This window comes from Puma concolor, chromosome A2 (assembly GCF_028749965.1).
Source record: "Puma concolor isolate L17-30 chromosome A2, mPumCon1.1.hap2, whole genome shotgun sequence".
NCBI classification, from domain to species: domain Eukaryota; kingdom Metazoa; phylum Chordata; class Mammalia; order Carnivora; family Felidae; genus Puma; species Puma concolor.
This window is the reverse complement of record NC_141668.1, coordinates 114033195-114054743: the sequence shown is the minus strand read 5'-3', so window position 1 is coordinate 114054743 and position 21549 is coordinate 114033195. Positions and strand designations below refer to the sequence as shown.

At 49.8% G+C, this 21549-nt stretch overlaps 1 protein-coding gene across 1 annotated transcript in view; it reads left to right on the top strand.

The window, feature by feature from the left end:
- EFCC1 (EF-hand and coiled-coil domain containing 1) overlaps window positions 1-14593 on the top strand; it is a 43450-nt gene extending 28857 nt beyond the window's left edge. The window contains exons 4-9 of the mRNA XM_086682375.1: window positions 2840-2997; window positions 4764-4902; window positions 6098-6263; window positions 8088-8228; window positions 9969-10038; window positions 10861-14593. Of these exons, the coding sequence (XP_086538501.1) occupies window positions 2840-2997; window positions 4764-4902; window positions 6098-6263; window positions 8088-8228; window positions 9969-10038; window positions 10861-10997 (811 nt within the window). The 3' untranslated portion in view covers window positions 10998-14593. The remainder of the gene's footprint in view (window positions 1-2839; window positions 2998-4763; window positions 4903-6097; window positions 6264-8087; window positions 8229-9968; window positions 10039-10860) is intronic.
- The last annotated feature ends 6956 nt before the right edge of the window (window positions 14594-21549 follow it).

The window sequence follows — 21549 nt, the reverse complement described above, 5'->3', positions numbered from 1 at the left end:
CATCTCCAGCCGGCCCCCTGGGCTGTCACATCTCCCTACATGTCGTCCTCAGACCTCACCAGGCAGGGAGCCAGCGGATCCGCGGGAAACCCCAGCAGACAGTTCCTTTGGTCTCATTGGCTACCTTTGCAGGCCTGGGCCAATCACGGTGGCCAGGGATGGGATCATGCTAATTAGCATGGGGAGGAGCCACACGCCACGCCCTCCTCTGAGCAGACTAGCTGCTGGTGGTAGGGGTAGGTGAGCAGGTGAGACATCTGGGTGGCAGTCAGGGAAGCTGCCACCAACGGGGAGGAGGTGCTGGGTGGCCCCAGGCAGCCGATGCCCTGCTCTGGGTCCCGAGCGCAGTCCCGCAGATCCCCTCTTGTTTGGCTCAGCAGACAGTCCCCCCGATGCTGAATCCACCCAACAAACACTGGGCACCCACACCTGCTAGGACTCTCTGCAGTGCCGCGTCCCCGTGTCCCAATCACTCTGGAACGGCTGCTGTCGTTTCCCTGACACGCATGCTGGCCGAGCTGGCTCCTCTGAATACTCACACAGGCCTGATCACCAGAACGCAAGCAGAGATGGGAGGACCTCAGAGGTCATCGGCTCCAGCGCGACCCATCTGCAAAATGGGGACCAAGTCCCACTGCCACTTCCTCATTGGCAAGGCCAGGGCTGGCACCAAGGCCCCCGCTTCATCCACGGTGTCACGTGGCTTCTATCTTTACAGTGGTCTGTGTGGGCAAGGACTGGCCGGTGACTTCAAACAGCAACTCCTGAACGGAGCAGAAGGGCCCTCGGTTTCCAATAATACTTGGCCCCGGAGAGATCCACTGAAGTGAATCTGCACAAAATGGGACCAAAGAGAGTGGCCTGTGTCTGATTTGACTGAGGCTTTAACTTGAAAAATAAACCCAAAATGTATTAAAGTGAGTTTCTTGTGCTACTTAGCAGATACAACCAGGTGATGTTTTCAACTACTTATTCCTTCTTTTTTTTTTTTTTCATTGTAACATGTATACATAACATACAACTTAACCATTGTAGCCATTTTTTAGTGCACAGTTCAGTGGCGTTAAGTACATTCACACTGTTGTGCAACCATCCCCCCACCCATCCACAGAACCTCTCTCATCTTCCCAAAATGTAACTTTGTCCCCATTAAACACTAACTCCCCGTTCTCCTGGCCCCCAGCCCCCCCGCACCCACCCTCCTACTTTCTGTCTCCAGGAATCTGAGCGCTCTAGGGACCTCACAGAAGTGGGATCATACAGCATTTGTCCTCTGACGACTGGCTTCTTTCGCTGAGCACCATGTCAAGTCTCGTCCGTGTTGTAGCGCGTCGGTATTTCCTCCCTTTGGGAGGCTGGATAATATTGCATTGTATGGATAGAGCACACTTTATCCATTCAACCATCAATGGACACTTGGGTCACTTCTACCTTTTGAATCATGCTGCGGTGGACAAGGGTGTGTCAACATCTGCTTGAGTCCCGGCTTTCAGATCTTTTGGGTACATACCCAGAAGTGGTCTACCGGGTCACACGGCAATTCTATATTTCACTTTTCACTCCTTTTTTAAAAGCAATCTTCATGACTGTAGGACAGTGTATTAATTCTTAGATGTAGACTGTTTCCGGGTTGATTATATTCCTTTTGGAATAATTTTCCCAACAAAACTGTGTGAAAACACAATGGGGCGTCCTTAACGTCACATTTTCTTGTTGTTGCAACTGGGTCATGAGGAGGGTCTCTTTGCAAAAGTATTCGAGACTTTTGATCGTTTTTCTAAGGGCTTTTCCCAGTCCCCCGAGTCTCTTCTGGTGCTCCTGGCCCTTCCTAATCCTGTTGATTTTTCTCTTGTTCGGTTGTAAACTGGCCCAACTCTGCCACATTCCCACCATCAGTGGCTTTGCCTGTGAGTCCCATGGTTCCCCAGTAGCCCTTCAACGACACCCCCACAGCCTCTTCTTTTCCAAGATGTGAAATTTCACTTCACAGCCCTTTCTTTTCTATTGGGCTGTTACATCTGACAGGGAGAGGTTGAGTAACAACAGATTCTGAAGAGATGAAAGACAGATGTGGGTATAAAATGAAAGAGGAGGAAAGGGCTAGTTTAATAAGCAGCCAGTTCATTAGTGAATATTTTCATGCTAGGATAGATTTGTTTTTCTTTTTTTCCCTTGATTTTGTAAGGGCAGTGACACGGACCCTGAAGATTCAAGTGAGGACCTTAGAATATCAAGAACATTGATTGATGAGGGTGAAGTAGGTTCTCCAAAGCCCAATTAAAAGTAACTGAAACAATTAAGACTTTTAAAAAAATCTCTCCCATAATAAGAAGTCCCGCAGTGGGAGGTCCAGGACTCTCAGCAGCTGAAAGATATCAGGGCTCTTGTTCAACTACTCCATAATTCTCTCAGCCATTTCCTCATGGTCACAAGATGGCTGCCAGTGTTTCAAACATATCCACACGACAAAGTCCAAAGGCAAGAAGGAAGGGCATTTTCTTTCCTGATTTACTTCTAGTAAGGGATAAAAATCCATTCCAGAGGCTCCCCAGAAGATTTTTCCTTTAGCCTCCTTGGCTAAAATTAGATTGCAGCCTGTGCCTTAGATGCAAGGGACACTGGGACAGGGAGTGTCTGTCATGGAAGTCTGACTCTAACATCCTGGCTGTTGGGTAGAGAGCCAGTAAGGTCAACCACATGGTCTTCTTCAGGCACATCATAGCTCACCTGTGCAGAGTAAGCAGTGGCAGAGGGTGGGTCCACGTCCCACACTGCCAGCAGGAAGCTGGCCAAGCCCCCTCCTCCCTCTCAGCACCTGTGTCTTCTCCCCTGCCCACAGGTCAGAGGGCACCCAGCTCCCAATCTCCTCACAAGGCAGCCCAGAGCCAGAAGCCAAGAGTGGTGAACCTGAGGAAAGTGGGACCAGAAGCCCAGACACCTCTCCAGAGGGAGCCTGGCAGTCAGACAGCAGCTCCGGGAACAGACCCCTGGACGAAGGTTTGTCCCTGCACACAGTGCTCGCTGGGCTCAGCCATGGGCAGGTGCGGAGGGGCCGCTGGGTGCCATCTTTCCAGTTCATCTTCAGAGCCCCTTGCCTGCCCCTGCCTCGGGCACCAGGACGTGTTAATGACCGTGACCGTAATGATACCACACACACACACACACACACGCATATATACATGCACACATACACAACACACATACACACAGCACCAGGAAATCCCGAGGACAAGAAACAAACCGTCAATATTGGGAACACGATTCACGCAACCAAAACGTCATGGATCAGTCACCTCAACCCTGGTTCTGTTTGGTACGGGACAGTTTCTTATTTTTCTTTTTTAACATTTATTTATTTTTGAGAGAGAGAGAGAGACAGAGCGTGAGCGGGGGAGGGGCAGAGCGAGAGGGAGACACAGAATCCAAAGCAGGCTCCAGTCTGTCAGCACAGAGCCCGACGCAGGGCTTGAACTCACGAACCATGAGATCGTGACCTAAGCCCAAGTCAGACACCCAACCGATTGAGCCACCCAGGCGCTCTGGTCCAGGACAGTTTCTACTGAAACTAAACGGAAGGGCCCTGAGCCCACCCAGCTGGGACAGTCAGGCTGGAGAGACGGGTGTCCCAAGTCAGGATACCTGAATCAGTGGTTCCCAAACCTGCCAGGTGGCCCGGATCACAGATGCCCAGGCCCACCTCAGATCTGCTGCTTCTGATTCTCCTCTCCCTCTACGGGGGGGAAGGTATGCACAGCTTTGCTGCTCAGGATACTATCTGTCTGCGAGGGTCAGGCCATTGTCACTGTCAAACTGGCTCCAGTTAGATGGAAGGTACGGTGCGGGGAATTAATTAAAAAGTCCAAGTAGGCTTTGGGCACAGCCGAGATGTCAGCAGAACTGCACCCCTTGCTGCCTTGCCTTCGTGGACCCATCGTGCGGAAGGCGCTCCCCTCTTACTGACCGGACAGCCCCCAGGAGCTCCAGACCCACACCCTCCAACTCCCAGGCCAGGGGAATGCAGGCCCTTCTCTTCCCTGGAAGTCTGAATCAGATTTTGGCCTGATTGTCCTCGGCCCGCCCTGGGTCCGCTGCCCTGGCTGACCCAGTCCCGTGGCCGTCTAGTCTGCACTCTGCCTGGCCAGGCTGGACATCTGTGTCCCCGGGGCTGGGGTGGAGTGGGGAGGAAAGGGAGGGCTCCCCTGGAGAGATATTCGGGGGTTGTCCCCCCCCCCACCCCGGAGACAGAGCCTGATGCTGGGTGACGGGACGCCAGGAGGCCACAACCAATCCCGGGGTTTCTGATGCACAGCCAGACTGGGGGACACCAACCAGACACAGCCATGCTGGGGATCACACAGAGTCACGCATATGACTGCTCTTCCTCTGCATCCCCCGCGCCCCCCCCCCCCCCAGTGTCAAAGGCATGCAGCCCCCTGCGAGCTGAAAACCTGTTCAACCTGGTGTGTGTGCCAGCAGAGCCCCAGCCCCCGCCCCACGGCTTTCCTGGCTGGGATGGCCATATCCTCAAATGGGAATAATATTGCATCTCTGAGGGCACAGACAGGTCCCGGCTGGTTTTGTCATCTTAGAAAGCGGAGAAGAAAAAGGGCTTCTCTCTCTCAGGGTCCCTGGGTAGAACGTCAGGGAGGGGCTCTGGGTGGCCGGCTCGGCTCCTGGTGGAGCCTTGGTGGCTTCCCCCTGGGGCGGGCTGCCTGGTTCCCTCCCTCTGTCCCTTGTCCCCGCATCCCGTGTTTCTCCAGCAGTGGACGGGCAGCTGTTCCGCTCAGTGGAGGGCCAGGCCGCCTCCGACGAAGAAGAGGAGGCCGAGAAGTGGCAGGAAGAGCAGAGGTCACTGGCCAAGGTCAAGACGCTGCTGGCTCGCCTCTCCAACTGCAGGAGTGGGTATGTGTGCCGCGGAGGGCGGCGGTGGGGGAGGGCGCGAGAGGCCCAGAGCCCCTTCACACAGTGACAGAGCTTGAGCTTGGGAGGCTGACAGGCCTGATTCTGTCCCCTAGTCCATAGGAGGGAAGTGATCAGATGCCCCGCCCCCCACCCCAGGCATGTGCGGGGATGAAATGAGGGGACTGGCAAAGGCACACTTTGTGGGGGGCTTTAATGACCGTTGGTGTCTTCTCAGTCCCCTGGCCACTATCCCAGGACATGCCCACAGCTCCATGTAATTCCAGGACATACCAGACCCTTCCTTACCCGGTCGCTCCTGCGAGAAACAGCGTTTACGGTGCCCTCCTCCAGCCTGGCCCAGGTCAGGGGCCTTCCGACTCCCCAACTTATGTAATCCTCACGACCACCCTAGAGGGGAGAAAGACCCAGATGCCTGGGGCACCTCAGACAAGTCTCCTGACTCCTCTGAGCCTCAGCTTCCTCGTCTCTAAGGCAGGCAAGAGGTTTGTGAAGATTTGTTGTCAAGGCTATAAAATGCCTAACAGGTGCCTGACCGCAGTAGGTACGCCACCAAGGGGCAGCGCTGGCGTTTATTATTATATTGTATGGTGCTGTCAGCTTTCCAGGACTATTGTCACCACCGACCCTTAAGTCAACAACAAGCATTTATTAAGCACCTACTTCGTGCCCGACAAATCTGGAGGCTCTGAGAGAACGGCAATAAACAAGACAGCAGCCCTCCTCTCCTGGAGCCCCTATTCTAGTGAGTGGTGACAAGTAGGAGGAAAATAAGGTGAAGCAGCAGAAGAGGGAGGGGCGAGGAGATGCCAGGAAGGCCACTCTAAGAAGGTGCTATTGGAGCAAAGACCTGAAGGAAATGAGGGAAGAGCATTCCAGGAAGAGGGAACAGCAAGAAGTGCAAAGGCCCTGAGGCATGTTGGAGGGGCGGTGAGGAGGCTTCTGTGGCTAGAGCACAGTGAGTGAAGATGGATGAGAGGGAGGCCAGGGAGATCAGAGGGGCACATTGGGTGAGGCCTTTGGCTTGTCCTCTCAGTCAGATGGGGAGCCATGGGAGGGGTACTGACCAGGGGGTGCCATGGCCTGGCTTTTAGACTCGGTGGCAACACCCACTTTCTGAGGCTGGAGCAGACTCTGGAAAGCAGCCCCACAGTGCTGGTGCTCTCCTTTGCTGCAGGTGTGATGAACAGACAGCCAAGAAGCTTGTGACTTACTTCGGCCACTTTGGCAGTGCTGACCATGCCTGTACCCTGGGGGAGCTGGAGGCTCGCATCGCCGTGCTGGTGGAGCAGCTGGGGACCCAGGGCTGCAGTGAGAAGACCCTGGGGACACCTGGGGAGGAGGTCAGCTGAGCCCCAGAGGTCGAGGTCTGGACCAATGCTAAAATCTCTCATAGCTGGAAGAACCCTGAGGGATGTAAGCCAAGTCCTGTGCCCTGTTCACAGATGGGTAAACCAAGACTCAAAGAGATGTGCCTTCCTTTGTCGTAGATTTAACGAAGAATATTTTGGTTGCAAGTTAAAGGAACCATCTCAGAACAGCTTGCGTGCAGAATAGGTATTTATTAGAATACGGAGCTGGCAAGAACAGCCGAGGAGATGAGCGTCAGAAACAGCTGGATCCAGCGACTCAGACTAGATTGTTGCCACCTATCTGCTCTGTGTTTCTCTTGGCGCTGGCCTCATTCACCCTACTTCAGAAAGGCTTCCTCCGTATGGTGGGGAAAGGGACCAGAAACAGCTCCAGCCTCCCACTGGCCCACCTAAGAAAGCCCAGGGGGATAAGAGCCCAATATACTAAACCTCAGGGAAGAACGCCAACCGGCCCAGCCTCGGTCATGTGAGTGTCCCTGGGCCAGTCCCTGTGGTAGCCGGGTAAGATTCAGTGATTAGCAGCTCCATCAAAGTCAGATGAGGGGGAGGAGGGACACTGTCCCCCAGGAGAGTTATGGAGGGTAAGGGAGGGATATACACCAACAGCCAGTGGCGAGGTGTCTCCGTTTCAATGAGACCGCTTGGCATTTTTTCTCATCTCTCCACTCCGAGCAACTTCTCCATCCCACAGTATTCAAGTGTGGAGTGCTACTGAGAGTCGCCATTTCATTAAGCCCCAGCACATTACGCTTTTGCAAACTGTCGTTTTGATAGAAGATCGTTTTATATTTATATACCTGAAATTCTAAACCCATGCTGTCTTTGACGTTGCTCTGATGCAGTTCCACAAGGCATAGCCACCGCCCCTTTTCTAAGTAAATTTCCAGGAAGTGGGGATCAGGAGAGTTACTGAGGCACACGAGCTGTGTCCCCAAGCCCATCTTCCAGGCCCGTCTGCAGGAGGCATAGGCACCATGCCTTCTCTGTCCTGCCCAAAGCCCAAAGAGGACTCAGAGTGTCCAAGGGCACCACGTCTTCGGCTGCTTCTCTTTCCCTCCATCAGTGCTAAGAACAGGGACCACCTTACTCCTGGCATCCCTGCTTTAGAAGGCAGATAGCCGTGTGACACTTTATGACTGCCTGGCATCTGCCCCCTAGTGGGTATCCCAGTGGATACCCACGGTCTCAGTGCTCCCCTGGCCAAGGGTGGGCCAGTGACTCACACTGGCCCAATCAGGCCCCTCTCCTGAGGCCTTCCATCTTGAGAGAGATGGGAGAGTTGCTGGAAAGTGTTCTTCTCAGCTCTGGCCCCTGGACAAGAGGCCTGAGACCGTCCTACTGTCTCAGACCCCACTGCTGCCCCATCCCTGAGCTTCTCCAGCCACCGGTCTGTTCTGGGAATGACCCATAGCTCACTAGCGAATTTTTTTTCTGTTTAAGCTAGCCAGAAAAGTTTCTGTTGCTTGCAACCAAAAAAAATTTTTTTTTCATTTAAATTAAAAAAAAAAAAAAAAAAAAAAAAAAAAAATATATATATATATATATATATGAAAAGAAAGCATATGGATAGAGAAGGGAAAATGAGGTTCTCCAATAGAAACCAAAATATGCATATTCTTATATTAACCCAACACACTGCGCGACCTTAGGCCAGACATGCAGCCTCTCTGGGCTGTGGGGGTGGGGGGGCAGAGGGGGCCAGATGACCTCTGAGAAAGGGTCAAGGCAAGCTGTGGGTCCTGCCCGGAGACAGCACGGTGAGTGTGGGCGCTGAGTCCCTGTTGGTCCCCGCAGGCAGAGCTGCAGCGGAAGGTGGAAGAGAACGAGCAGCTGAGGCTGGAGCTGCAGATGGTGGAGACAGAGAGGGTGCGGCTGTCCCTGCTGGAGGAGAAGCTGGTAGACGTGGTGCAGCTCCTGCAAAGGCTCCGGGACCTGGTAGGCTCACAGGAGGTGGCCCACCCAGGGCAACGAGAGGGGCTCTCAGGAGGGGGCACCGGCCTATGTCGGGCGCCTGGCTCTGAGCTTTCCTCACATTAGGCAGGTCTTATCTCCACTTTCCAATGCAGAAAAGGAGGCTCAGGGAAGGTAATTAAAAACAAGAGGAGGCTCTCTAATTTGTTCTATAAAGCTAACCTAACTTTGATTTCAAAACCACAGAAGGATGAATATAAGAAAGGAAAATCATAGGGGAGCCTGGGTAGCTTAGTTGGTTAAGCATCCGACTTTGGCTCAGGTCATGATTTCAGTTTGTGGGTTCGGGCCCCGCGTCGGGCTCCATGCTGACAGCTCAGAGCTTGGAGCCTGCTTCGGATTCCGTGTCTTCTTCTCTTTCTGCCCCTTCCCCATTCACACTTTGTCTCTCTCTTCTTCAAAAATAAATAAACATTAAAAAAAAAAAGAAAGAAGAACAGTAAGGACCCTCCTTTACCAGATAAGGAGTCTCAGCCAACTACGTCTCACAAACCTCACAGATATTGGTGAAATGTTAGAAGGAATCCTTCTAAAGTCAGAATCAAGACCAGCATGACTGTCCTCACTGTCTGTATTCCAGCTAGATGTTCCAGCCAATGGGATAAGACAAGAAAAAAAAGGAAAAGGTGTAAGGATTAGACAAGAAGACATTAAGCTATCAGTAATTATATATCATATTCATCTACACAGAAATACCCAAGAGAATCCATAAGCAAATTATTGTAATTTCTTGGCAAGGTGAATGATAAAATATCAGAGTACAGAAATCAATCGTGTTCCTAAATAGCATCAGCAAACTATTTAGAAAAAAAAAATTTTTTTGAGGGGTGCCTGGGTGGCTCCATCAGTTAAGCAATCCAACTTTGGCTCAGGTCACAATCTCACGGTTTATGGGTTCGAGCCCCGCATCAGGCTCTCTGCTGTCAGCACAGAGCCTGCTTCAGAGTCTCTGTCCCCACTTCTCTCTGCCTCTCCCCCGACTCATGTTCTCTCTCTCTCTCTCTCTCTCTCTCTCAAAAATAAATAAACATTTAAAACTTTTTTTCTTGAGAGACAATTAACTTAGGATTACAGCCGCTGTAAGGTGAAAGTGGGATCTGAACCCGGCTTGCCTGAGTTTTAAGCAGGCTCTTACCTGTGCACCAGACTGCCTAGGATACTGAACCAGCAAGGCCCAGGCCAGATTAGCACAGCCTGGGAGAAGAGCTGAGGGGCAGCCAGCAGCAGCAGGCAACTTCTGGCCATGCAGCCTGTGGGTAAATGCTGGTTCTTCTGCCTCCTTGCTGGGTGGCTATGGCCGAATGTCTCATTCTTTCTCGGCACTGCTTTTTTCACCCATTAAAAGGAGCCTAATGATATAAGCTGTTCCAAAGGTTACATGAGACCATGCATAGAAATGCTCTTATTCATGTTTATTTCCCAAGTGCCCACTTCTCCTTGGGCACATGAGTGGTAATCCACAAATATGTGATCTTTGATGGAATGGGTCCCGCAAAGCACTCAATCCACCCACCAAAAGTCTCTGAGAAGCCCAGCAAGCAGTGTTGCCAGCCTAGGGCCAGGGGGCCAGGAAGGGAAGGGGGTAGTGACTCTCTGTGCCCTAGGGAGCCATGCAGAAGCCCGTAGGGGCCACCAAGTCCGAGCCGCTGAACGAGGACACAGCAGCCACAGTGCAGTCCAGCCCTGTCTCTATTTCTTTTTCAGAACATATCGAAAAGAGCCCTGGGGAAGATTTTGCTGAACACGCTGGATGCTTGCAAGGACCCCACACATGGTAGGAGATCTCTCCTATCTTTCAGAGCCTGGACAGCATCTGACGGTGGCCTGACTCAGCACTGTCTGTCCTGAGTGTCTTGTCTGCAAAATGCCACTGTCATTACCGCCCTGAAAGTACGTAGTCAGGAACAGTTCAAAATGCTATTTGACAAGAGCAGGGGAACAGAAGTCCTGGGAAGAAGAGCCCAGCAGAAGCCAGCAGGGCCAAAACCCCCAAGGGAACTGGGCAGGGTTCCCTGCTCTCAGTTCAGTCGGCAGGCTGACTATGTGCCAGGCTCTGGAGAGGCACCTCACATGGTTTTAACCCCCTGCGTCATGACAGCAGCCCACTGAAGAAGGTTCTGTTATTGTGCCCATTCCACAGATGGAGAGACTGAAGCACAGAGAGGCCAAGTGCCAGCTGCACCCAAAGCCTTAGGTCTCTCCTTTAAGCACTGAGCTACATGGTCGCCATTTTTAGATAAAGTTCAGGGGCAGTAGGATTACATCAGGGCCAGATTGTGTCTCGTGAAATCAAGACGAGCCAGGCCAAGCTCTCTCCTCAAAGGGCCTCACGCTAATGGGATGACCAACTGATCATAAGCCTTTGCTCGCTAGCCTCACAGGGCATTGCTGGGCAAGGCTTGGGTATGTCTAGCACCTGGAATGGCCCCTGGAATCGAGAGGGAGGTCAGAAATTAGGTGCTAGGAGCCGGCTTCTCTGGGGTCCTCAGTGGGAGTGAGACAAGAGAGGGCTGGGGAGGGCCCCAGAAAGAAAAGTGGCTCTGTGGGCCATGGTGAGCAAACTGACGTGCCCTCCCTGTCTACTCCTCCCTTCCAGAGGGGAGATCTGGACCCTCAGCCATCCTGGACGCCCTGCACACGGCTTTGGCTGGCTGTGAGCTCTTGCGGAGAGAGCCCTCGGCACCAGCCTCCACGGCTCCTGCACTCGCCAACCCCCTCCTCATCTCCTGCTGAGGCCACTGGCCCAACCTGTGGGCACCTGGGTCACCCCGACCTCCATCAGACCAGCCTCCACGTCAGCCTGACCAGCATCACATCTTCAGAACCCTGGAGACGCAGACTCCTTGTGGGACTGGACCTAACCCCAGAGCCTCCCATGACAGAGCCTGACAGACATCCTTTCCTTTCGTTCCTCACAGATTCCCTTGCGTTCCTGCTGCCAGAGTTCATGTTCAAACCCTGGGGCTGCTGGATCAGCCCATACCTGCTGCTGCTTCCCCTGCCCTCAGTGCAGAGTTGCCTACATTCATGCACAACCCGGCCCAGAATCCCCTCCCTGGGCTCCTGGAGTCTTTTCCCCTTCCAGCACTGCCCCCTTCCTGTCACCCATGTGCCTGATGCAGGCACACTGTGCCCAACCTCCAGGCCACACAGGCTGGGGAAACATAAGGAGGGGGTGATCACTGCAGGCTTCCAGGTAGAGGCTGCCCTTGAACTAACTCTAGAAGAGAGGCAGGATTTCGATGGACAGAGAGGGGAGAGAAGGACATTAAATGCTAATGTGAGGAAACAGCAAGAGCAAAGAGTGGGGCCAGAAAGGGCCCCCCTTAGTACAGTACCTGAAACACCTCTTTCACAAGCATGCAGTGGGTACTGGGTTTCATGCGGTCACAGGAGAGAGTAAGACAAGCTGCCCGTTCTCACCTACCTTAACATCTCATAGGAGAGAAAGATACGTTGGCAAATAGCGCAACATGCATGAAATCAGCGCTAAATCAAGGTAAAATAGTTACTCAGGAGTCCAGCCTAGAGGGGTTCATCCCAGCCAAGGAGGGCAGATGCACCACAGAGGGGAATGGCAGGGGTGAGGGCAGGTGCCTGGGGGGACAGTGGCAAGGTCGGGGGTGGGGGAACCCAATAGCAGATGAGGATCCAGGACTTGCTTCCACAGGCGATTAGGAGCCACTGGAGGATTCTGAGCTGCCCCATGGAGCATGGATGGAGAGGAGGGAAGAAGAGGCAGCTGCAGGTCCGTGGGAGGAAGGCGGCACCAGCAGCTTGGGGCCAAAGCTACAGGGACACAGAAGGGGATCATGGGAGAAGGAGGACCAAGGGGTACCCAGGGGGAGCCTGGGAGCAGCGGACACTCCGGGGCAGGGCAGCAGGGACTGGGGACAAACAATGACCGACCTCCTCTCTGACCTCAGACACTCAGCACCTTGGATGGGGCCAGAAGGCATCAGGGAGCCACTGCAGGCTCCTAAGCAGGGTGACACAGGCCCCAACCCAGTTTCTCTATGGTTCCTCTGGGAATGGAAGGAAAGAGACCAAGGCCAGTGGCCATTCCAGGGGGCCACCTCACCCCTGGTCCTGTCAGATGAGCCAGGCTTTTTTGAGAAGGCCCCTAGGACTCTTCAGGGGCCAGTGGGCAGGGAAGAGCCTTGAGGAGGCTGGTCTGAGCCTTGAGGAGGGGGCTGCCCCCAACTTGCTCCTCTCAGCTCAGCCTGAGCCCACCAGGCCCGCCTCCCCCGGCTGTGCTGCTGACTGCATGACCCAGGTGAGCCTCACCTGTGCCCCGCCCAGTGAGAAGGGCCAGCTGTTCCGTATCCTGACCATGGCAGCAAGCACAGGACGCTACACGTGTGTTAAGATTCACAGACCTGGAAGCTGTCCTCAAAAAAGTCAACTTGACCGTTATGTTACTAAAACCCAAGAGCCACCGGAAGACACATTCCTACAGTGCCTCCAGGTCTAGCCACCTGAAATCTGCAGACAGAGGCACAGAGGGCTGTCATAGGTTACAGTCACAGTAAGCTTCATCCTCGGGATGTCCCTCATTAAAATCTGCTCTTACCAACTGCCCGGCCATCCGTGGTTCATCGCCACACTTGTATGCCCCTCAACTCATTGGAGGCAAGTTGAGGTGGATTCGGATGGAGAAGTGCCCAGAGAGGGTGAGCTACCCGGTAAATCAGCATCCAAGCCTGGAGCAGGCCTGTTTTCGGCCCGTATCTCATGTACTTTCTACCACAGCCAGCTGTCTCTGGCTAGGAAACTCTGGCTCGCTAAGGGTTTGGGGTCTGGATTAGTTAGGGTACAGGCTAAATTGCCTCGATAAAGAGACCCCAAAATACTCTGGGTCCAAGAGGATAGAACTTTACTTCCCTGCTGTAACAATCCAAAGGTGCGTGGTCCTGGTTGGCAGAGCAGCTCTGCTCTATGTGGTCACCCACGGACCCAGGTCCCTTCCACTTTGTGGCTCTGCCATTCCATAGAGTGATGTCCTCCCTTGCACGGTGGAGGCCAATTCATCAGAATTGTATCTGCCTTCCAACCCATAGGAAGGAGGAGAGGGGAAGGGAAGGAAAGGCTCTCTGGCTCACAAGGTTTCTACTTACACCCCACTGGCCATGCCTAGCTGCAAGGGAAGCTGGGAGATGTAGTCTGTGGCTGGGCAACCATGTGCCCAGTTTCCAGTCCAGCATGTAAGGAGCTGGGGAGTCATCAGCCCATCCTAACGACAAGTAAAAAGCTGAACAAGCTGGAAATTCAACAGATCCTCTTAAATCCATGAACGTCACAGGACAAAGGCTGCCCCCCAAATTGGAGAGACAGACTGCCGAATGCAGAGAATCACAACTTGCCAAAGCAGAAGCCACCTTCTCAGGAACCGGTACCAGAATAGGAAAAGCTCAACTGTGATTGACAAATTGGTGGAGGCTCAGTGTGGACAAGTATGAGAGTTAAAAACTCCAGGGTGACCCGGTCACAGAAGGGGTGGAGTCCCACACCTTGGTAAGCTTTACCTTCTGAAGCTCTACCAGGTCCTCACAGTGAAACTCAGAGAGGAAAAAAAACCTGCTTCTCACAGTAGAAGGGAAAGTAACCATGTTGAAATATGCCAGAACACTCTATTTTTCTTAACAAGGCCCTTAAGAGAAACTATTTTGCCAGAGCTTAACTTATAGGGGTTTTATCAGAGCCTATATTAATTTTAGACAGAGCAGACTTCAGAAAAGGAAAAATGTTGAGGCATTATGTAATGCCTCTTTTTATAATGATGATAAAGGGTCAGTTCTCCAAGAAGACATAACAGTCCTTAATGTATATGCACCTAACAACAGTGTCAAAATATATAAGGCAAAAACCAGTAGAACTACAAGTTGAAATGGATGGATCCACTATTATATATGGAGACTTCAACTCCCCTTTAACAGAAATGGGCAGATCCAGCAGGTATAAAATCAGTAAGGACACAATTGAACTCAACAGTACCATCAACCAACTGGATCTAATTGATACCTATGGAGGACTTCATCCAGAAAATACAGAATGCACATTTTTCTCAAGATCACATGGAATATTCACCAAGATATACCATATTCTGGGTCATAAAACACACCCTCACAATTTCCAATGTGTTCTGTATGCTCTCAGACCATAATAGAATTAAACTAGAAATCAATCAACAAAAGTAGGTGGAAAATCTCTGAATATGTAGAAATTAAACAACATACTCCTAAATAACATGTAGGTGAAAGAAAAAATCTCAAGGAGACTTAAAAATGCTTTGAACTAAATGAAAATGAAATAAAATCTACCAAAATTTGTGGGATGCAGTGATTACAGGGAAGTTTATAGCATTGATGCATATATTGGAAAAGAAAAAGATGTAAAATCAAAAACCTAAGCTTCCACCTAGGAAACTAGAAGAATAAGAGCAAATTAAGTCCAAAATAAGCAGAAGAAATAATTTTAAAAATTAGAGCAGAAATCAATGAAATTGAAAATGAGAAAACAATAAAGAAAAACAATGAAACCAAAAGCTGGTTCTTTGACAAGGTGAATAGATTCAATAATCCTCTAGCCAGACTAATTGAGAAAAATAGGAGAAGACACATATTGCTAATACCAGACATGAATGAGGATGTATCACGATGGATCCCACGAACATTAAAAGGATAATAAAGCAATGTTATGAAAAACTTGAAGTCCCCAAATCTGATTACCTAGATGACATGGCCCAATTCCTTGAAAGACACAATCGGCCAACACTCACACAAGAAGAAATCTGAACAGGCCTATATCTACTAAAAAGGTTGAATCAGGGGCACCTGACTGGCTCAGTCAGTAGAGCATGTGACTCTTGATTTTGGGGTTGTAAGTTCAAGCCCCACATTGGATGTAGAGATTACCTAAAATTAAAATCTTTTAAAAATTAAATAAAGGGATTGAATTAATAATTAATAACCTTCCCAAACAGAAAGCACCAGGCCCCAGATGGGTTCACCGGTAAATTTAAGGAAGAAACATTTAAGGAAGAAATTCTTCCAATTTCCTGCAATCTCTTCCAGAAGACAGAAGCAGAGGGAATACTCCCTAACTCATTCTGAGGCCAGAATTACTCTAATACCAAAATTAAACAAAGCTATTACAAGAAAAGAAAACTACACGGGATGCCTGGGTGGCTCAGTCTTAAGCGTCCAACTCTTGATTTTGGTTCAGGTCATGATCTCATGGTTCGTGAGTTCGAGGCCCCCATCAGGCTCTGCACTGACAGGCTGCTTGGGATTCTCTGTCTCTCCCTCTCTCTGCACCTCCCCCACTCATGCTCTCTCTCAAAAATAAATAAACATTTAAAAAAAAGAGAGAAAAATTAGAGCTACATCATGAACACAGGTGCAAAAGTCCTCAAAAAAGTAAATCCAACAATGTACAAAAAGAATTATACACCATCACCAAGTGGGATTTATCCCATGTATGCAAGGCTGGCTCAACATTCAAAAATCAACTAATGTAATCCAGCACATCAACAGGCTGAAGAAGAAAAAAAATCTCATGATTATATTAATAAATGCAGAGAAAGCATTTGACAAAACCCAACACTTATTCATAATAAAACACCAATCCATCAGCAAACTAGGCATAGGGAACCTCCTCAACTGGATAAAGAACATCTACAGAAAACCTACAGCCAACATCACACTTAATGAGAGAAAAACTAGATAATTTCCAACTAAGACCAGCAACAAGGCAAGGATGTCCCCCTCTCCTTTTCAACACCTTATGTCCCCCACCATTCCTTTTCAACATCTTATTGGAAGTCCCAGCCAATGCAATAAGACAAGAAAAGGAAATGAAAGGTGCTATGGACTGAAAACTTGCATCTCCTCAAAGTTCATATGTTGAAACCCTAATCCCCAGTGGGATAGTATTTGGAGCAGAGGCCTTTGGGAGGTAATTAGGTCATGAGGGTGGAGCCATCATGATTATTAGTGCTGTTATAAGAAGAGACCTGAGACTGCTTGCTTCCTCTGTCTCTCTGTCTCTGCCATGCAAGGATACAAGAAAGTGACAGTCCATAAACCAGGAAGAGGGCCCCCACCAAGAATCCAATGATGCTGGCATGCTAATCCAGCCTCCGGAACTGTGAGAAATGTTTGTCATTTAAGCCCCCCAATCCATGGTGTTTGTTATTAGCAACCTAAACTGATTAAGTCAAAAGATACACAGATTGGAAACGAAGAAATACAACTTTCTTTGTGTGCAGGTGACATGATCATCTAAGTAGAAATCCTAAAGAATCAACAACAGCAACAAATTGGAACTAATAAGTGATTATAGCGAGATTGCAAAATACAAGGTTAATATACAAAAGCCATTTGCTTTCCTATATACCATCAATTAACAAGTAGACCTTGAAATAAAAAACACCACACCACTTACATTAGCACCCCCTAAAATGAAATACTTTGATATGAACCGAGCAAGATATGTGCAAGATCTACATGAAGAAAAATACAAAACTCCAATAAAAGAAATGAAAGAACTAAACAAATGGAGGCATATTCCACGTTCACAGACAGGAAGGCTCAGAAGTATCAAGACGTCAGTTCTTCTCAACTGATCTCTCCATTCAGTGCAGCCCCAATCAAAATTCCAGCAAGATATTTTGTGGATATTGACAAACCGATTCCAAAGTTTATATGGGGAGGCAAAAGGTCCAGAATAACCAACACAATATTAAAGACAAGGACAAAGTTGGAGGACTGACACTTCCCAACTTCAAGACTTACTATAAAGCTACAGTAATCAAGACATACGGTGCTGGAAAATAAATCACTGGAACAGAGTGGAGAGCCCAGAATAGACCCACACAAATATAGTCAGCCGATCTCTGAGAAAGGAACAGAAGCAGTACAGTGGAACAAAGATAGATTTTTCAATAAATAGTGCTAGGACAAGTGGACATCCACATGCAAAAAAAAAAAAAAATTTAGACACAGACCTTACACCCTTCATAAAAATTCAAGTGAATCATAAACCTAAATATAAAATGCAAACCTACAGGGGCACCTGGGTGGCTCAGTCGGTTAAGCGTCCAAGCTCGGCTCAGGTCATGATCCCACAGCTCATGAGTTCAAGCCCTGTGTCGGGTTCTGTGTGACAGCTCAGACCCTGGAACCTGCTTTGAATTCTGTGTCTCCCTCTCTCTCTGCTCTTCCCTCACTCATGCTCTGTCTCTCTCTCCTTCAAAAATAAATAAAAACATAAAAAAAAAATTTTTAATGCAAACCTACAAAAACTCCTAGAATGCAAAACAGGAGAAAATCTAGACGAACTTGAGTATGGTTATGACCTTTTTAAATATAATACCACAGGTGTGATCCATCCAAGAAACCACTGATACTCTGGAATTTGTTAACATGAAAATCTCCCGATCTGAGAAAGACACTGTCAAGAGAATGAGAAGAAAAGCCACAGCCTGCGAGAAAATACCCGCACAAGACACATCAGATGAAATTATTATCTGAAATATACAAAAGAACTCTTAAAACTCAATAATAAGAAAATTAACCACCTGATTTTTTTAATGAGCAAAGACCTTGAATAGACAACTCCCCAAAGAAGATACAGAGGAGGCAAATACACGTATGGAAAGATGTTCGACAACATGTGTCATCTGGGAATTGCAAATTACAACAATGAATTCCACTCCTCACCTATCGGCATGGCCAAAATCAGAAACACTGACAGCACCAAATGCTGGTGAGGATGTGGAGAAACAGGCATTCTCATTCCTTGCTGACGGAGATGCCACTCTGCTGGTTGGGAATGACACAAGAGCTACGGCCACTTTGGAAGACGCTGTGGCACTTTCTTAAAAATTTAATATGTTCTCACCATACGATCCAGCAGTCACACTCCTTGGTATTTACCCAAAAAAGTTGAAATGTACATCCATACAAAAACTCACACAGGGATGTTTATGGCAGCTTTAATCATAGGTGCCAAAACTTGGCAGCAGTCGAGATGTCCCTCAGTGGGGGATCAGATACATAAACTGTGGCACATCCAGACAATGGGATATCATTCAGCACTAGAAAGGAATGAGCTATCAAGCCATGGAAAGACATGGAGGAACCTTAAATGGATATTACAAAGTGAAAGAAGCTGGTCTGAAAAGACTATATACTGTCCAAGTGCAACTATAGGTCGTTCTGGAAACGGTAAAACTTTGGAGACGGTAAAAAGAGCGGCGGTTGCCAGGGGTGCAGCAGGGAGGGATGACAGGGTGGAGTGCAGAGTAGTTCAGGGCAGAGAAACTATTCTGTATGAGCCCATGGTAACAGGTATGTCTGTCAAAAGGCGTAGAACGAACAACCCCAACAGTGGACCCTAATGTAAGCCGTGGACTTGGGGAGGTGGTGGGGGAGGCTGTGCATGTGACAGGGGGGCAGGGAGTATAGGGGAACTCTATACTTTCTGGCCAGTTTTGCTGTGAACCTAAAACTGCTCTAGAAAAATAAAGTCCACTTAAAACTAAATAATGGAGGGGCGCCTGGGTGGCTCAGTCGGTTAAGCGTCTGACTTCGGCTCAGGTCATGATCTCGTGGTCTGTGGGTTCGAGCCCCGCGTCAGGCTCTGTGCTGACAGCTCAGAGCCTGGAGCCTGTTTCAGATTCTGTGTCTCCCTCTTTCTCTGACCCTCCCTGTTCATGCTCTCTCTGTCTCAAAAATAAATAAATGTTAAAAAAAATTTTTTTTTAACGAAATAAAGGAAGAATGGGTACAGAAGGTCTCTCGGCCACCTTGGCAGTCAGCCCCGGGGTCAAGTGCTTCCTGGCCCCTCAGCATTGCTGACTTGCCCCTGGGCGGCCTTCCTCTTGCCCAGTGGGGAGAGCCTGGGACCTCCTCAACTTCAAGACCCTGAACGTGGGTGTGACCTAAGCATCTGCCTGATGCTCTGTTCTGGGTCAAGGTCGGCCTGCTGCCCCCGCCCCATGGAACTTGGCCCAGGGAATCTGGCCCCATGCTGCCTCCAGGCGTGACATCCTGAGAAGACCAAGGGACTTAGGGACTTCCCTGGAAAAAGGCCCAAATCAGGGACCAACAGAAGCCAGGCAGGGTGGGGGTGGGCAGGGTTTCCTCTCACCTCCACCTCTGACTAATGGCGGCCCTCGTCCACTGCCACACGGCTCAATAGCAGAGCCAGGATTCAGGCCCCAGTCTGTCGCTGTGATAAGCAGGCAGCGCTTGTACCGAGCACCAAAGCCTGAGGTGGCTGACAGAAAAGAAGGTCAGAGGGCACAATTTCACCAAAAGATGGGGCACACCTTTGCTGAGCCGAAGGCTGGGGTGATGTCTCCCGGGGGAGAAATCGTGGAGCCCAGGGAGCTGCCATCACGGGAAACTTGGGGTTTCCTCCAGTCAGAAGCAAAGTGTTCAGCTCCTGAGAAGCCCTCCCTGGAAAAGGGGCCTCCCCTGATATTTGGGCCTGAGGATCAATCCCAACTCTGACCCAGAAGTTTCCTGACAGCTGAGCCTCCTGGGAGCTACCATTAACTAATTAATCCCTGGGTAGATGCCTCTCAATAAAGCTTTAGCGTTTCCTTGAGAGCAACCTTACAACTGTGTTAAAGTGTCCACAGTCTTCAATACTCTTCCTTCAACCTGTAAGGCCGAACTCCCTTCCCCGTGAGCATGAGCTAGACTTAGCAATTCAGTCTTCTTTTCTTAATGTTTATTTATTTTGAGACAGAGAAGGAGAGCACATGCACAGGCGCGAGGGGCAGAGAAAGAGAGGAAGAGAGACAATCCCAAGCAGGCTCCACGCTGGCAGTGCAGAGCCCAGTGTGGGGCTCGATCCCACGAACCGAGAGATCATGACCTGAGCCGAAAACCAAGAGTCTGACGCTTCAGCGACTGAGCCACCCAGGCGCCCCAGCAACTCAGTCTTAACAAAGCCAGTGTGGCAGAATGGGTGGTGTGACTTCTCCTACGTGGTCATGAGAGGCCCTGTGCTCCCTCCTTGCTCCCTGTGTCATGAGGGCACCCAAGCACCCCATGAAAGAGGTCGTGTGACCGGGATCTGGGTCTCCTGTCAGTAGCCTGCGAGGAACCGAGATCTCAGACCAACAGCCATGGCTCACGCTCAAGAAGCAGATCCTCTAGCCCTAATCAAGTCTTCCAGAGAATGTAGCCCTGGCTGAGATTCCAAACGGAATATCCAAGCCACTCCCAAGCTCTCAAGCCACGAAATGGCGAGATCATAAACGAACACATGGTATTGCTACCAGCTGCCAGTATGGGGGACGATTTGTTATGCAGCTGGAGATAACAGATACATTTCCTAATTTAAAAAAAAAAAAAAAAAAGGCTTGGGGAGCCTGGGATTCTCTCTCTCTCTCTCTCTCTCTGTCCCTCCCCTGCTTGTGTGCTCTCTAGCTCCTTCAAAATAAATAAAGATTTTTAAAAATTAAAAAAAATTTTGGGGCGCCTGGGTGGCTCAGTCGGTTGAGCGTCCGACTTCAGCTCAGGTCACGATCTCACGGTCCGTGAGTTCGAGCCCCGTGTCCGGCTCTGGGCTGATGGCTCAGAGCCTGGAGCCTGCTTCCGATTCTGTGTCTCCTTCTCTCTCTGCCCCTCCCCCATTCATGCTCTGTCTCTCTGTCTCAAAAATAAATAAAAATGTTAAAAAAAAATTTTTTTTTAAATTTAAAAAAATTTTTAAACAGAACACAGGATAATTTGGATGTGTCTGTGGTGGGTGTTTAGGTATATTAGTATATTAGTAACCATTGGAGGCCTGACAATAATCACTGGCACGTTGGAAGGAGGACAAGGGTCCCCCCCAGGCACAGAGCCGGCTGACTAACATAATACACCCTGGTAGGAGGGCAGCATAGGAGTCCAGGGGACCAGTGCTGCACGGGAGGGAGTAGGCAACCAAGAATCAGGGAGGTGACAGGGTTAAATTGTAGCGTAGGGCTAACTTGTAGCCTTAAGAAATAACAGCTTTGTTTTAACACTGTAGGTTAAGAGCTAACAGCCTTATCCTGTCCATCAAGGGAACAAAAGTTTAAGGAAAATCAACCGGATTAGTGTTTGATTCGATTGGGGCAAGGGCACGTCTGAACTGTTTCCACGCCCATCCAGGAACTATTCCTTTGTTCTGTTCCCAGGTAATAAGACGATGTGGTCGGCTGTAAAAACTCTGTACCCCTGCTGTTCGAGACCGCACTCGGGTCAGGAGTGTCGGTCCTGATGGATCGGTTTGCCTTGCC